Source organism: Thamnophis elegans, chromosome 16, assembly GCF_009769535.1.
Source record: "Thamnophis elegans isolate rThaEle1 chromosome 16, rThaEle1.pri, whole genome shotgun sequence".
NCBI classification, from domain to species: Eukaryota; Metazoa; Chordata; class Lepidosauria; order Squamata; family Colubridae; genus Thamnophis; species Thamnophis elegans.
This window is the reverse complement of record NC_045556.1, coordinates 29,453,483-29,469,461: the sequence shown is the minus strand read 5'-3', so window position 1 is coordinate 29,469,461 and position 15,979 is coordinate 29,453,483. Positions and strand designations below refer to the sequence as shown.

The 15,979-nt window shown below is 49.2% G+C and overlaps 1 protein-coding gene across 1 annotated transcript in view; it reads left to right on the top strand.

The window, feature by feature from the left end:
* The window catches only part of CRB2 (crumbs cell polarity complex component 2), a 64,037-nt gene extending 49,120 nt beyond the window's left edge, over positions 1-14,917 (top strand). The window contains exons 8-13 of the mRNA XM_032233526.1: positions 503-1,062; positions 3,329-3,494; positions 7,961-8,828; positions 9,871-9,987; positions 10,130-10,256; positions 14,661-14,917. Of these exons, the coding sequence (XP_032089417.1) occupies positions 503-1,062; positions 3,329-3,494; positions 7,961-8,828; positions 9,871-9,987; positions 10,130-10,256; positions 14,661-14,891 (2,069 nt within the window). The 3' untranslated portion in view covers positions 14,892-14,917. The remainder of the gene's footprint in view (positions 1-502; positions 1,063-3,328; positions 3,495-7,960; positions 8,829-9,870; positions 9,988-10,129; positions 10,257-14,660) is intronic.
* The last annotated feature ends 1,062 nt before the right edge of the window (positions 14,918-15,979 follow it).

Genomic DNA, 15,979 nt, shown 5'->3' with positions numbered 1-15,979 from the left:
ATGGCCATGCCCACCCAGCCAGTCATTAGGGCAGAGAACAGGTTGTTAAATTATTTGAATCCCACCACTGGGTTGAATCCAGAGAGGTTTCCGAGTAGTTTGGTTCTCCTAGGCCAGGGGTCCGCAACCATAAACACTCAAAGAGTCACTAAGGTCCCAACCAGAAGCTCCCCGTTCAATTCTAGAGTCGACCAGAAGTCCGGTTCCCCCACCATAGAGTCTCCTCCTAGCACGGCGTCCTTTTTCCTCTTCCTTCCCTAACCAAAAGCCCTATTAATTTTGGAGCTGATCGGAAAACCCGCCCCTTACATGAGAGTCTTCTCCTGGTGTACTGTGCTTCCCTGCCCCAACCGGAAACTCCTCCCAAAACTGTGGCACCGACTGGCAACAGGGAGCCACACCAGAAGGATGAAAAAACCACATGCGGCTCCAGAGCTGCAGTTTGCTGACCCCTGTCGCCGGCTTAGAACTGGAAAGCTTTTTCTCTCTGTGTCTTTTCCAGAGTCACCACCTGCAACATTTGGCCAGGACAATTCTTCTAGCTTTGTCACCTTCGAGGTTCCTGACAGCCTCGGGCCCGACTTTAACCTCTCCTTTTTTATCCGGACACGGAAGGCCAATGGCCTCATCTTCCAGATCAGCAATGAAAGCGATGTTTTCCTTACGGTGTACTTGAAGGAAGGGAAGCTCCAGGTTGAAGCACCACCGGCTGCTTCGGTGGGGTCATCTGGAAATCTGGCCGATGGCACCAGGCACTTCGTGGCACTCTCCTTCCACGAAGGCCTCGCTCGGGCCAGCCTGTTGAACAGAGAAGAAGAGCTGGGAGAACTGGCCGTCACCCTTCTTGCTGCCAATTTTGAGATTCACGTGGGTGGGCTCCCCCACCAAGAAAAACTGGAGGCCTGGGGAGGCCCTTTTAAAGGCTGCCTGCAGGATATCCAACTCAATGACCACCAGATGCAGTTTTTCCCTCCCCCAGATAACGACAGCCTCCCACAGGACATGTATGTGGGGCAAAACCAGAACGTTGTTCCAGAATGCCTCTCAGATGATGCGTGCAAGGTAAGGACCAGGCTAAAGGGGCCCCCAGATACACCCAGATATTTCTGAAGGTGGGGAAAACATCCCTATGGGCAGGATGAAACAATGCACCGGGTGGACCAGAGGTCAGTATACTTGTAGCATTATATCTCTGAGGTTGTTAAATTGTTGAGGACCTCAAACGGGTGATGATTATGGGCAAAATAAGAGTTCAGCAGAACCCCTTGCTAAACTTCACCTTGTGGCATGACTCACTGTGGATGCGAGCTGTGGCAACCAAATTTGTCAGAGAAAGCGTGGTGTTGCGTAGCGGCTCACACGTTCAGACTGAAATGCTTCAGCATATGCAGTTCAGGACAGTTCTGGGGGTGGCTCTAACCTGGTTTGGAGAATAGTCTTGGCCGAGATCGGTGAGACTAGCCTAGATGCTCCTAGCAATATAGCATTTCTTTGCTGTGTTCTTACCTCTCATGCGGCCAGAAGGAGAATGATCTGGAGAACAAGACTAATGAAAGCCAGCAAGGTGAGGTATGGATCTTCTCTTTATCTTCAATATGTCCATTCATGTCCCCAAGTTGTGTTTATTAAAAAAACAACATTGTTTTGGCCCACCGGCGACCTGCAGAGCTGGCAGCAGAGTCGGACAATGAGGAAGTTGGGGAGGAACCTGGGCCAGTCCTGGAGTCTGGGGAAGGCTCGGACAAAGGCTCTGTGTCGGAGGCAGAGAAGGGGCCAGGGCCATCTGGGAGTTACATGCTGCCTCTGGAGCCTCTGCAGCCTGAAATCAGCGTGATAGAAGAATAGGGGGAGCCTGTTCCCAGTGCACGCATGTGCAGAGCTGCCAGAAGGCAAGAACAGTTAAGACAAAAGGGGCGACTCGGGAGTAAGGCTTGGAGATGATTGCCCCCCCCCCATAAGACATAAAAGAGGAGCAAACGGACATGAGCTTTTGCAGGAAGCAACTTTGTTCGTTCTGGTCGGTTTAAACTCTGACGCTCCGTTTTGACTCTGTGCTCCATTTGGCCTTGCCAAGCTAATTGGCAATTCAGTCTTTGGCAGAGTTTCAAGGGAGATAAAGGTGGGTCCTTATCAGCCTTATCCCGAAAGACTTTGGCAATCCTCTGTCGGAGTCTACACAAACTGTTTGTGACTCATTACGGGCTGTGAATGAACGTAATTCGCAGCCGTTGAAATAAAAAGAGGGTTTTGGGGACTAAGCGTGTGATTTTTACTGCCTCGGGAAGCCTAGGTCAGAACAAACATTTCCAGTTGCAAGGATGCACTTTCTCTGCATGCCTTGTGGTGATTCAATCTTGCCATGGGTTGGATCGATGGGACTAGAATGGCATTTCTCAACCTCAGCAGAATTCTGGGAGTTGAAGTCCACCATGTGGACATGGCTGAGAAACACTGATCTAGAGGCACCAGGAATGGGAATGATGTTGGTTGAGGTTCTGAATTCTATTGCCTGTACACATTGGATCACTCCTGATTTGAACATCTAGAGAGATTTCCTCAGGTTGAGTCCAACCTTCCTTCCTCGTTCAATAGTCAATCAGACCTCACCCAACACTCATCATCTTTGGCTGGAAGGCTAGTCTTCAAAGACTGCGACTCTTGAGGAGAAAAGGAGCATGCAAGTGTGGTGCCTCACCAATGTTTACATTTTTGTGTGGCACAGAGGAATCAAAACGAGAGAGTGGGCTAGAGGTGGCCTCACAATCAGGAGGCCAGGAATTCAATCCTAGGTAGAGGCTGATATCTCTCTCTCTGGGCACAATGAGAATGTATCTGCTGAATAAAACTCCGCATTGGCAACAGGGAGCACATCCGGCCAGTAAACATTCAGTTCCATTCAGTTGCCCTGACTCCAACCTGGGGTCAGAGGAATGAGAGAGGAATTAAAAGAGAGAAAATGAGATAGTTGTTATTGGTGGATTGGTACAAATAGAAATTAAATCTGGGTGTACCAAGAAGTGCAAAGAAGATGTAGATATGGAAGTATACCTAAATTCCATATCTAATACAAGTTACAGAACACAACTTTCTTAGTCATTTCACCCAGGGTTCTCCAACCTTGACAGCTTTATGACTAGTGGACTTCAACTCCCAGAATTCCACAGCCAGCACGAGGAATTATGGGGATTGAAGTCCACAAATCGTGAAATGGCCAAGGTTGGAGATCCTTGATTTAATCCATTAGGACTCAAACTGTAGGCTCTGTTTCATTTCCAGAGGGAAAACAGGGTTGCTTTTCTCCTGATCGTGTTTTCTTTTTTTCTTTCAGCCTTCTCCTTGCCTCAACGGGGGTCTTTGTACTGTCACCTGGAATGACTTTAACTGCAGTTGCCCACCCAACTTTACAGGAAAATGTTGTGAGGAGAAAGTCTGGTGCCAACAAGATTTGTGTCCTCCACCTACCACTTGTGTGGATGTCCCCTCTGGTTACATTTGTAAGTGTTCCTTCAGGACAGTGGTGAAATTCATTTTTTTTTACTACTCATTCTGTGGGCATGGCTTGGTGGGCATGGTAGGGGAAGGATACTGCAAAATCTCCATTCCCTCCCCACTCCTGGGAAAGGATACTGCAAAATCTCCATTCCCTCCCCACTCCAGGGGAGGATACTGCAAAATCCCCATTCCCTCTCCACTCCTGGGGAAAGGATACTGCAAAATCTCCATTCTCTCCCCACTCCTGGGAAAGGATACTGCAAAATCTCCATTCCCTCCCCACTCCTGGGAAAGGATACTGCAAAATCCTCATTCCCTCCCCACTCCTGGGAAAGGATACTGCAAAATCCTCATTCCCTCCCCACTCCTGGGAAAGGATACTGCAAAATCCTCATTCCCTCCCCACTCCTGGGAAAGGATACTGCAAAATCTCCATTTCCTCCCCACTCCTGGGGAAAGGATACTGCAAAATCTCCATTCTCTCCCCACTCCTGGGAAAGGATACTGCAAAATCTCCATTCTCTCCCCACTCCTGGGGGAAGGATACTGCAAAATACCCATTCCCTTCCCACTCCTGGGAAAGGATACTGCAAAATCTCCATTCCCTCCCCACTCCTGGGAAAGGATACTGCAAAATCTCCATTCTCTCCCCACTCCTGGGAAAGGATACTGCAAAATCTCCATTCCCTCTCCACTCCTGGGGAAAGGATACTGCAAAATCTCCATTCCCTCCCCACTCCTGGGAAAGGATACTGCAAAATCCCCATTCTCTCCCCACTCCTGGGAAAGGATACTGCAAAATCCTCATTCCCTCCCCACTCCTGGGAAAGGATACTGCAAAATCCTCATTCCCTCCCCACTCCTGGGAAAGGATACTGCAAAATCTCCATTTCCTCCCCACTCCTGGGGAAAGGATACTGCAAAATCTCCATTCTCTCCCCACTCCTGGGAAAGGATACTGCAAAATCCTCATTCCCTCCCCACTCCTGGGAAAGGATACTGCAAAATCCTCATTCCCTCCCCACTCCTGGGAAAGGATACTGCAAAATCTCCATTTCCTCCCCACTCCTGGGGAAAGGATACTGCAAAATCTCCATTCTCTCCCCACTCCTGGGAAAGGATACTGCAAAATCTCCATTCTCTCCCCACTCCTGGGAAAGGATACTGCAAAATCCTCATTCCCTCCCCACTCCTGGGAAAGGATACTGCAAAATCCTCATTCCCTCCCCACTCCTGGGAAAGGATACTGCAAAATCCTCATTCCCTCCCCATTCCTGGGAAAGGATACTGCAAAATCTCCATTTCCTCCCCACTCCTGGGGGAAGGATACTGCAAAATACCCATTCCCTTCCCACTCCTGGGAAAGGATACTGCAAAATCTCCATTCCCTCCCCACTCCTGGGAAAGGATACTGCAAAATCTCCATTCTCTCCCCACTCCTGGGAAAGGATACTGCAAAATCTCCATTCCCTCCCCACTCCTGGGAAAGGATACTGCAAAATCTCCATTCCCTCCCCACTCCTGGGAAAGGATACTGCAAAATCCCCATTCCCTCTCCACTCCTGGGGAAAGGATACTGCAAAATCTCCATTCTCTCCCCACTCCTGGGAAAGGATACTGCAAAATCTCCATTCTCTCCCCACTCCTGGGAAAGGATACTGCAAAATCCTCATTCCCTCCCCACTCCTGGGAAAGGATACTGCAAAATCCTCATTCCCTCCCCACTCCTGGGAAAGGATACTGCAAAATCCTCATTCCCTCCCCACTCCTGGGAAAGGATACTGCAAAATCTCCATTTCCTCCCCACTCCTGGGGGAAGGATACTGCAAAATCTCCATTCCCTCCCCACTCCTGGGAAAGGATACTGCAAAATCTCCATTCCCTCCCCACACCTGAGGGAAGGATACTGCAAAATCTCCATTCCCTCCCCACTCCTGGGGGAAGGACACTGCAAAATACCTATTCCCTCCCCACTCCTGGGGCAAGGATACTGCAAAATACCCATTCCCTCACTACTCTGGGGCTAGCCAGAGGTGGTATTTGCCGGTTCTCTGAACTACTCTAAATTTCCGCTAATGGTTCTCCAGAACCTGCTGAATTTCCCCCCTGCTCCAGAAATTGTAGGCAACTGCAGAAGTGTCGTTTTTATGTGTGTTTTTTTTAAAAGCAGGGTCACTAAGTATCTGGAGACCCTTTCCTTCTGCTCTCAGCCTAGTACAAATCTGTGGTAGATCCCATTACACTCAGCCTGCTAATTCTTTAAAAAGATGGCTTAAAAGTATTACCGGTAGTTTTTAATCCAAGTCATGGGGTCATGCTCAAATCCCTAACATTCTTTTTTGTAAGCCTCTGTGCTCTCTTGTTTTCCATTCCAGGAAATTCAAATTCAATTTAAACAAGGGTTTTTCCACCTGCCTCCGAGAAGAAGCTCAAGAAAAATGATTCATGTCCGCTTGTTTAACTTCTCAAGAAAACTTTCATTTATTATGACTTATGTTTCCTCCGATTGTCCCAAAGATCCTTTTTCAGGAGGCAACTGGACTTCCTTGGTTTTTCTTGGAAGATGTTTCGCTTCTCATCCCAGAAGCTTCTTCAGCTCTGACTGGATGATGGTGAGGAATGGAAGGATTGATGCTCCTTGCAGACAGCTGGTCCTTTGCATCCTTTTAGAGGGTCGTTGAGGCTACTTGGAGGCTTCTCTGTGTCCTCAGGGTCACCTGAATGGTGCAAATAGTTTCTGTACTCTGCAATTTTTCCTCTGGATAAATCTCCAAGTGCTTCAATGACCCTCTAAAACTGGGGTGTCAAACTCATGGCGGTGTCACGTGATGTATCAGGACATTTTCCCCCTTCGCTAAATTGGGCGTGGCCAGCTTGTGACGCATTCGGCCCATGGGCCAGGAGTTTGACAGCCCTGCTCTAAAAGGATGCAAATGACCAGCTGTCTGCAAGGAGCATAAATCCTTACATTCCCCAGTATCCTTCGCAGTGTTCGAAATGTAACTTGGCTTTAGGATCTTTCCATCATACGTGGTGGTTATGTACAAAAGCCAAGGATTTTTGGCATCAGATAAAGACATGGTTAGAAGAGATGCTAGATCAAAAGATACATTTGAAACCAAAACGATTCCTATTAGGAATAATAAAAGAAAAAAAAATATAGTGAAGGAGTGACGTATTTAATGCTGCGTGTGATAACCGCAGCAAGATTGGTATATGCGCAAAATTGGAAAAACAGAGATGCCCCCACCGAAGAAGAGGTAATAATGAAAAATTTTGACCTGTGCAGAAATGGACAGACTGACACTAGAAATCAAAAATAGAGACGAGACAGAATATTATGAAATTTGGAACAAAATGTATCAACGGTTGGAAAGGAGGAAAAGGACAGAATATTTTGAGGATTGTAAAACTGGAACTGGATAATACAGAGATAACTGTATCAAGGAGGATAAAGGTTGTGTTAATAAGATCAATGTAGCTATGCACGATAAGTAGAAACTGTATTTGTTGTTATGTTAAAATATGTGTGGAAATGACAAAGCCAGAAAGGTTGCTCTATATCCAATGTTTTTAATGTTTGTTCAATAAAATTTTTTAAAAAACACCACGAAAGTCCAGTTGCCTCCTGGAAAAAAAACCACCTCTGGGACAACCATGACCTGGAGGACTGAGAATCTCTACACATTTTCCTTTGATTGATTTCTCTTTGCAAGGAACTCTGTTTATGCATCTTGGTCAGCTTAGTATTTCACTCCTGGTGATGGTCGTAGAATGGTCTTTGACCAGCGTTCATCTTCCTTGAACTTCCTGGTGGAGATCTTTGAAGTGCTCCTTGGCAGTGGTGAAATTCAATTTTTTTAATTACCAGTTCTATGGGCGTGGCTTTGGAAGGATACTGCAAAATCTCCATTTCCTCACCACTCCAGGGGAAGGATGCTGCAAAATCCCCATTCCCTCCCCACTCCATGGGAAGGATACTGCAAAATCTCCATTCCCTCCCCACTCCAGGGGAAGGATACTGCAAAATCCCCATTCCCTCCCCACTTCAGGGGAAGGATACTGCAAAATCCCCATTCCCTCCCCACTCTGGGGCCCGCAGTGGTTAAATGCAGCACTGCAGGCTACTGCTAGATCAGCAGTTCAGCGGTTCAAATCTCACCGGCTCAGGGTTGACTCAGCCTTCCATCCTTCCGAGGTGGGTAAAATGAGGACCCGGATTGTTGGGGGCAATATGCTGACTCTCTGTAAACCGCTTAGAGAGGGCTGAAAGCCCTATGAAGCGGTATATAAGTCTACTGCTATTGCTATTGCTATTGGTATTTGCCAGTTCTCCAAACTACTCAAATTTTCCACTACCAGTTCTCCAGAATCTGTCAGAAACTGCAGAATTTCACCCCTGCTCCTTGGTGTTCTCCACTGGACAACCCTTCCACTCATGATCTTTGGTTACCATGTCATCCTGCAGGTCTGGCCCATGCCACATTTGACGAGCACGACGCGGTTGAATTCATGGCAAATAGGTCCATCACCAGAGCTCTTCACAGCCTCCACCTGGATTTCAGAACGCGGGACAGTGATGCCGTCTTGATACAAGCCGTAGAGGAAGTAGACTCTCTTCTGGTGGCTATTCAAAACTCTTCGCTCCTGGTTGAAATCCGGAGTGGGAATGGAGTGGAGGGAGCAAACTTTCTCAGGCCCGTGTCCATCTCTGATGGCTCCTGGCACACCCTCTCGTTGACCATGGAAGAGCCCTTGGCTTATTCATCGAGGTGGCACCTCCAACTGGATGAATCCACCAATACCACTCTCCTGGGTAATGCCGGCAACCTGGATTTCTTAAGAAGCAAAGCATTTATCGTCTTGGCTGAAAACTTCACGGGCTGCCTGGGACACGTAGACATTGGGGGGCTGTTTTTGCCCCTGGCCAGCCACCCTTTTTACCCACAGCCAGAACAGTTCGTTCAGGTGTCCAGCAGGCCCCTTCGTCTGGGCTGCCAAGGAGAAGACATCTGCTCTTCCAGTCCATGTCATCACGAAGGCTCCTGCTTGGACCTCTTCAACGCCTTCCACTGTGCCTGCCAGCCTGGGTGGGAAGGGCCGCTGTGTGAGGCCAACACAGATGACTGTAAATCCAGCCCGTGTCTTCACGGCCAGTGCGAAGACCTATTGGGGGACTTCCAGTGCATCTGTCATAAGGGTTTCATCGGGAAACGTTGCCACATCAACGTAGATGACTGTGTGAGGCACCAGTGCCAGAATGGAGGGACCTGTGTGGACGACGTCTACAGCTACTCCTGCAAATGCCCGCCAGAATACTCTGGCCCCCACTGCGAGTAAGTCTGTAGGAAGTCTGAACTGGCAAGAATGAGAATTCTGGAGATGGTTTTCTTTTCTTGCTCTTTCTCGGAGTTGGGACACAAGGTAAGAGGTGTGGGAATCCCACCTCAATCTCTCTTTCCAACCAGATGTCCCAAACCTACTTTTCTAAAATACCAACTGGGTTTTCTTGGTTCTTTTCCTTGAAATCGTTTCGCTTCTCATCCAAGAAGCTTCTTCAGTTCCAGAAGTTCATCCAACAACTGAAGAAGCTTCTTGGAGGAGAAGCGAAATGTTTTCAAGGGGAAAAAAAACAATTAAGTCCAGTTGGCTTGGGGGTGTGTGCGGGTGGAAAGCATCTTTGGGACAACCATGACTTGGATGATTGAGAATCTCCATAGACATTTTTCCAACCAAACCATCTAGTCATCTCAGTCTTAACCTCAGTGCAGGAGGACAATCGGTTGTCTGACTACATAAATCAGTGGGACAGCAGAGGTGAGGACAGTGAGCCACATAGGAACTTGACATATACTGGTGGAGCTGGTGGGAGACTCAGACAGTGAGGAGGTTGGGGAGGAACCTGGGCCAGTCCTGGAGTCTGGGGAAGGCTCGGATGAGGGCTCTGTGTTTAAGTCAGAGATGGGGCTAGGGCCATTCAACAGTTATCAGTTGCCTTCTGAGTCAGAGATCAGTGGGGCAGAAGAACAGCTGGAGCCTGTTCCCAGTGCACAGAGCTGCCAGACGAAGGGAACAGCTAAGGAACAAGGGCCCATCCCTCGTGCATGCGTGCACATGTCCCCTGCCTGTGCTGTACCCCCGCCCCACATGCATGGTAGATACCCAAAGGCCAGCAGGAGGCGCATGCACATGTGCCATGGAGCTGGGCTGGGGTGACGACTGGCATGCCTGCAGAGAGGGCTCCGCGTGCCACAGGTTCACCATCACAGGACCCTACGGCTGCAAGAGCAAGTTGATAGTCGACCTTTTGAAGCACATCTATATAACGTCTGATTTCTAAATCAAGGTTCCTCTCCTCTTTCTTTTCTTAAATCCCAGGTGGCCCTTCCCCCCTGAACAATGCGGCAAGAACTTCACCTGCTTGAACGGCGGCAAATGTCTCAGTGGGCCTTGGGGAGCCAATTGCAGCTGCAAGGATGGCTACACGGGGGAAAAGTACGGTGACGTTCTTGATCACCAACCCCTGTCTTTCCAGGATTAAAGGGGGCTCTTTAAAAGCTGTTTGGCCTCTTGGATCCTCACCCCGTTCCCCATTTCTTTAAGGCAGTGGCTAATCCCTACCTCGCTTTATTTCCAGGTGCCAGATCAACGTCAGCGACTGCGACCCCAACCCCTGCAAAAACGGGGGGACCTGCCAGCACGCCATGAATCGGTTCTGGTGTATCTGTGGTGCCAACTACGCTGGGGAATATTGTGATGTCAGTGTAAGAAAGAGCCTCTCTTTCCCTCCCCTCCAGAATAATGGGGTCGGGTTTCCCACCCTCCCTACACTTGACTCAGAAAAGGAGTTAACGTCTTTCCCAAGAATAAACCAGGGAGGTTGTAATTCATGCCTCCTCACCAGGGGGGTGGGATTCAGCAGATTGGGCTGTTTTGGGGCAAACCAGATGCTAATTTTACATCTGGTTCGCTGAACTGGTAGTTGCAAGGACTGGCTGGCCCCACCCCTCCCACCCTGCACCTCCTAGGAGTCTCCACAAAGCCAGGTAAGCACAGGCCCCCTGCTGAAGTCTCAGGGTGGGAAAAACAAGCCTCCCGAAAGTTCTGGAAACGGGCCTGGTTTTGGCCTCCAGAGCCAGGGGTAGGCCATTTTCATCCTCCCAGAGGCAAAAAAAAAATGCCCCCACCTGCTGTAGTGCAGGAGATCCGAGTAGGCCATGCCCATCCAGCTGGCGAGCAGAGAACCAGCTGCTAAAAGTTTTCAATCCCACCCCTGTTCCTCACCCTCTCAGTGCTTGGATGGAGGGGAGTAAGCGTTACATTGGTTACATCCGGGGTGTCAAACTCAATTTTGTTGAGGGCCGCATCAGAGTTGTGTTTGACCATGGGGGCCATGGCCAGGGTGGGCATGGCCAGCTCGATGTCACTCGTGTCGGGGGCACCTGTGATGGCCCTAGTGCTCTGCCAGTGAAAACCAGCTCCTGAGCTCCGTTTCAGCTGCGATGGCCATCTGCAACTCTCTGCCAGCAAAAACGGAGCTATGAAGTGCCAACTATGGCCCTCGTGAACTCCGTCCCGAGCTCCATTTTCTCTGGGAATGGCATTGCAGGCTGGTCCTTCACTGTTTCCAGGGCAGCTCCACAGGGCAGATCTAAGCATCCTGCAGGCCAGATCTGACCCCCAAGCCTTGAGTTTGACACCTCTGGGTTATTTAGACAAGTTCTTGACCTACCATCAAAACTCAGTCTAAGGTATAGGTAGCCCTTGACTCACCACCACAATTGAGCCCCAAATTTTCTGTTGCTAAATGAGACCATTGATAAGCGAGTTTGGCCCCATTTTCTGACCACAGTTGATAAGTCAGTAACACAATTGGTTAAGCGAATCTGGCTTCCCCATTGACTTTGTTTGTCAGAAGGTCGCAAAAGGGGGCACAGCAAACGTCATAAACAGGAACCAGTTGCCAGCCATTGGAATGCTGCAGTAGTCACAAGTCACAGCATGTGCATCTGGCGGCAGACTCGGACAGTGAGGAGGTTGGGGAGGAACCTGGGCCAGTCCTGGAGTCTGGAGAAGGCTCTGATGAGGGCTCTGCATCGGAGGCAGAGAGGGGGCCAGAGCCGTATGCTAGTTATGAGCTGCCTTTGGAGTCGGAGATCAGTGGGGCAGAAGAACAGCTGGAGTCTGTTCCCAGTGTTCACATGCGCAGAGCTGCCAGGAGAAGAGAACAGCTAAAGAACAGGGGTCGACTTGGGAGGAAGGCCACAGGTGGATGGTGAATGTCCCCTCCCAGAGGGAATAAAAGAGGAGCGAAAGGGGAGTGGAGTTTGCAGGAGACCATTAGTTCAATTGATTCGTGTGAAGATCTGTTCCTGACTTCTTGCCAAGTATTGCCTGCTACAGAGTGGCGTTTGGAAGATATCTGCCTGGTAGCTCTCCAAGCCTGCTAAAGGTCTGTAGTTGTGAAATCTCTTGAAAACTGTTGGATGGGACTTTGCTGGAGAGGAATTCCCTTTAACCTAAATAAAAGGGGTTTTATCGGGACGAGGAGTCTACTTCATGATCTTGGGAGGCCTAAGGCCTAAGAGAGCCGAGGTGGTGCAGTGGTTAAATGCAGCACTGCAGGCTACTTCAGCTGACTGCAGTTCTGCAGTTCGGCTGTTCAAATCTCACCGGCTCAAGGTTGACTCAGCCTTCCATCCTTCCGAGGTGGGTAAAATGAGGACCCGGGTTGCTGTTGGGGGCAATATGCTGACTCTGTAAACTGCTTAGAGAGGGCTGAAAGCCCTATGAAGCGGTATATAAGTCTAACTGCTATTGCTATTGCTAAGTCAGAACACATTGTAACATGGAGCAGTCGCTAAATGAACTGTTGGAAGTTCTACCTGTAGTTTCCTGCTGGAAGCTGTGTGGTCTTCAAAATATTTCAGGGGGGCCCAAGACAAAGAGTCTTTGGAAGATTAGAGGCTGAGGAGCATCTGAAGATCTGGGAGGAGTGGTGGAGGAGACACAAAAACACACAATAAGGCCATTTTCCAAGCTGGTTGACCGAGCTCTTGCCCCAAAGCAATCCTTAATGCAATGATCTTGCTCAAGTAGAGGGCGTCCCAGATCCATGCACTTGTTTTGATGTAGACCTTAAAATCCACTTCTGATCTACTTATACTTCTCCCTGTCCTGGTTTCTATCCCAGCGTTGCTAGGCTGTCAGGTGTCTCCACTGTTGAGATCACAACCTGGTATTTTTAGCACGGCTTACACCGACTTCACGTGGCTCGGTGAGGAAGCTGCGCCAGGTTGGTTGGAGAGAGAGCTTCTGCAGGTGGAGGGAGTATTTTGAAAAGGTGCTTTAGGTAGCCTGAAGGTCAGACGAGGGACAATGGATGGAAATTGATCCAGGAGAGATTCAACCTGGAAATAAGGTGGAATTTCCTGACAGTGAGAACAATCAACCCATGGAACAGAAGTAGTGGGAGTTTCATCACTGGAGGCTTTCAAGAAGAGAATGGTATAGACATGGTGTAGGGTCTTCCTGTTCTCCTTTCCTTAGTTCAGCCTTCCAACTTCTACAGAGGAGTCCCCCAACCTCTTCTAGGTTGGCAGCCCAGAGCGGGGGAGGGGGATGATTTCGTGGGAGGGCAGGCGAATACCTGTTACTCGCGAGAGTGGGGCCATGAGTGTTCCGACCTAGGCTTCCCAAGATCATGAAGCCCACTCCTCGTCCCGATAAAACCCCTTTTATTTAGTTTAAAGGGAATTCCTCTCCAGCAAAGTCCCGGCCAACAGTCTTTCAAGAGATTTCACAACTACAGACTTTTATCAGGCTTGGAGAGCTGCCAGGCTGATATCTTCCAAACTCCACTCTGTAGCAGCAATTCCTTGGCAAGAAGTCTGGGACAGATCTTCACCCGAATGAATTGAACTAATTGCCTCCTGCAAACTCCACTCCCCAGTTGCTCCTCTTTCATTCCCTACAGGCTCCAGCTATTCTTCTGCCCAACTCTGAAGGCAGCTGATAACTGTCGGACTGCTGTTGCCCCCTCTAAGCCTCCAATGCAGAGCCTCCATCAGAGCCTTCCCCAGACTCCAGGATTGGCCCATGTTCCTCCCCAAACTCTTCACTCTCCGAGTCTGCCACCACCTCCACTGGCTGCTGGCAGGCCAGAAAAGTGAGCCCTTGCAATGCTCATGGAGGGGGAGGGGCCACAGGATACGACCTGAGACTTCTCAGGAAACAACTGAATGAAAACTCCTGGTGACCTTCTACCGCTGCTCCATAGAGAGTATTTTAAGCTATTGCACCTGTGTCTGGTTTGCCAATTGCACAGGGGCAGATAGGATGCGCTCCAGAGGGTCAACGTCATTGCCCAGAGGATCATGGGTTGCCCTCTCCCCTCTTTGGAAGAGCTTTAGAGCTCCTGCTGCCTTAAGAAAGTTCAAAACATCCTTAAAGATCCATCTCATCCTGGGCACCCTTTTTTTTGAACTATTACCATCTGGCAGATGGTACAGGATAATAAAAACATGGACAAATAGGCTGAAAAACAGCTTCTATCCCAGAACAGTAACTATATTGAGTTCTATGGTATTTTTGTTGTTAGTTGCAAAGTCGTGTCCGACCCATCACGACCCCATGGACAACATTCCTCCAGGCCTTCCTGTCCTCTACCATCCTCTGGAGTCCATTTAAGCTCACACCGGCTGCTTCGGTGACTCCATCCAGCCACCTCCTTCTCTGTCGTCCCCTTCTTCTTTTGCCCTCAATCTTTCACAGGATGAGGCAGCCAAAGGATTTGAGTTTCCTCTTCAGGATCTGGCCTTCTAAAGAGCAGTCAGAGTTGATCTCCTCTAGGACCAACCGGTTGGATGGCCTTGCGGTCCAAGGGACTTGCAGGAGTCTTCTCCAGCACCAGAGTTCAAAGACCTCCATTCTTTGGCGCTCAGCCTTCCTTAAGGTCCAACTTTGACAGCCAATGTGAAATTGTCTATGATATAGTGCAATATTAATGCAATATTAGGGGTTTTCAATTCAATTATATTGAATGTGAAGGATGTGTGTGTTTTTATTGTTATAGTTATAATGTACACAGAAGAAGGCATTTAATTTCATTGTAGGAGGTGCAGTGACAATAAACTAAACTAAACTAAACTTTGTTGTTTTCTCTGCAGAGAGGGAGTCTCCCAGGCCATGCCTTCCCCTTCCCCTTGGTTGAAGTGGCAGTGCCAGTCGTCTGCAGCTGCCTATTTCTTCTCATCATCATCCTCGTCCTGATGATCGTCACTGCCCGGAAAAGACGCCAGTCCGAGGGAACCTACAGCCCGAGCCAACAGGAAGTAGCCGGAGCTCGCCTGGAAATGGACAGTGTCCTCAAAGTCCCTCCAGAAGAACGTTTAATATAAGCCACCAGGGGATTTCACAAAGTTGGCACTTGGCGTGTGGGCAGAGTAGGTCTTCTCTGCTCCCTTCAAAAGACCAGGATGGTGGTGGAGTTGGGATGCCCGCTGAGTGGTGTCCCACCTGTGCATCTGGGACCTTTGAGGGACCTATGTTGGTTCCTCTCTGGCACTGACAGCCACTGGCCTCTCAATCCTACCATGCCTGTCCATTCTCATGCCTCGGAACCAACCCAAGAGGCTGCCTTGGCAAGTTGCTGTGAGGAAGGACAATCGCCTACAGATTTCTGAGCATCAACCAACCCACAAGAGACTCAAAACGGAAGCCCTGCCTCTCTCCTTGGGGTGGTTTAAGGGTGACTCTCTTTGTGATGGCCTCCAAGCGTGGGTTAAAAAGTGGTTGTGTTGGATTGTTGGATGATTGTGGCATTCTCACGTTCTCTACTTGTTTAAGAGGGTTGTGATGGCTCTGGTTTTGGCATGTGGGGAAGGATTTGGAGGCCTCATTTCTAGAGGCAGGGATAAAGGTAAATATGCGCTAGTTGTTCCTGACTCTAGGGGGTGGTGCTCATCTGCGTTTCAAAGCCGAAGAGCCAGCGCTATCCGAAGATGTCTCCATGGTCACGTGGCCGGCATGACTAATCACTGAAGGCGCACGGAATGCTGTTCCCTTCCCACCATAAGTGGTTCCTATTTTTCTACTTGCATTTTTTACATGCTTTCGAACTGCTAGGTTGGCAGAAGCTGGGACAAGTCACGGGAGCTCACTCCGTTACGCGGCGCTAGGGATTTGAACCGCCAAACTGCCGACCTTTCTGATCGACAAGCTCAGCATTTTAGCCACTGAGCCACTGCATCCCCTCCGAGGCAGGGACAAGACTTCCTACATTGTCAGGATTGGTGTGACAAAAGACACAACAGCTGGGCAAATTCACTTCCTCACTTTTGACATTTGAAGCCTCTTCTTAGAGGGGTGCGTTGCCTACAGGACTGGTCTGGGGGACCTTGCTAATGGCGCTCCCTTAGAAATGACCAAGTTATGGACGAGGCTCACAAGGAAAGTTCTCAACTGTTGTTCCAAGGGGTGAAGGACA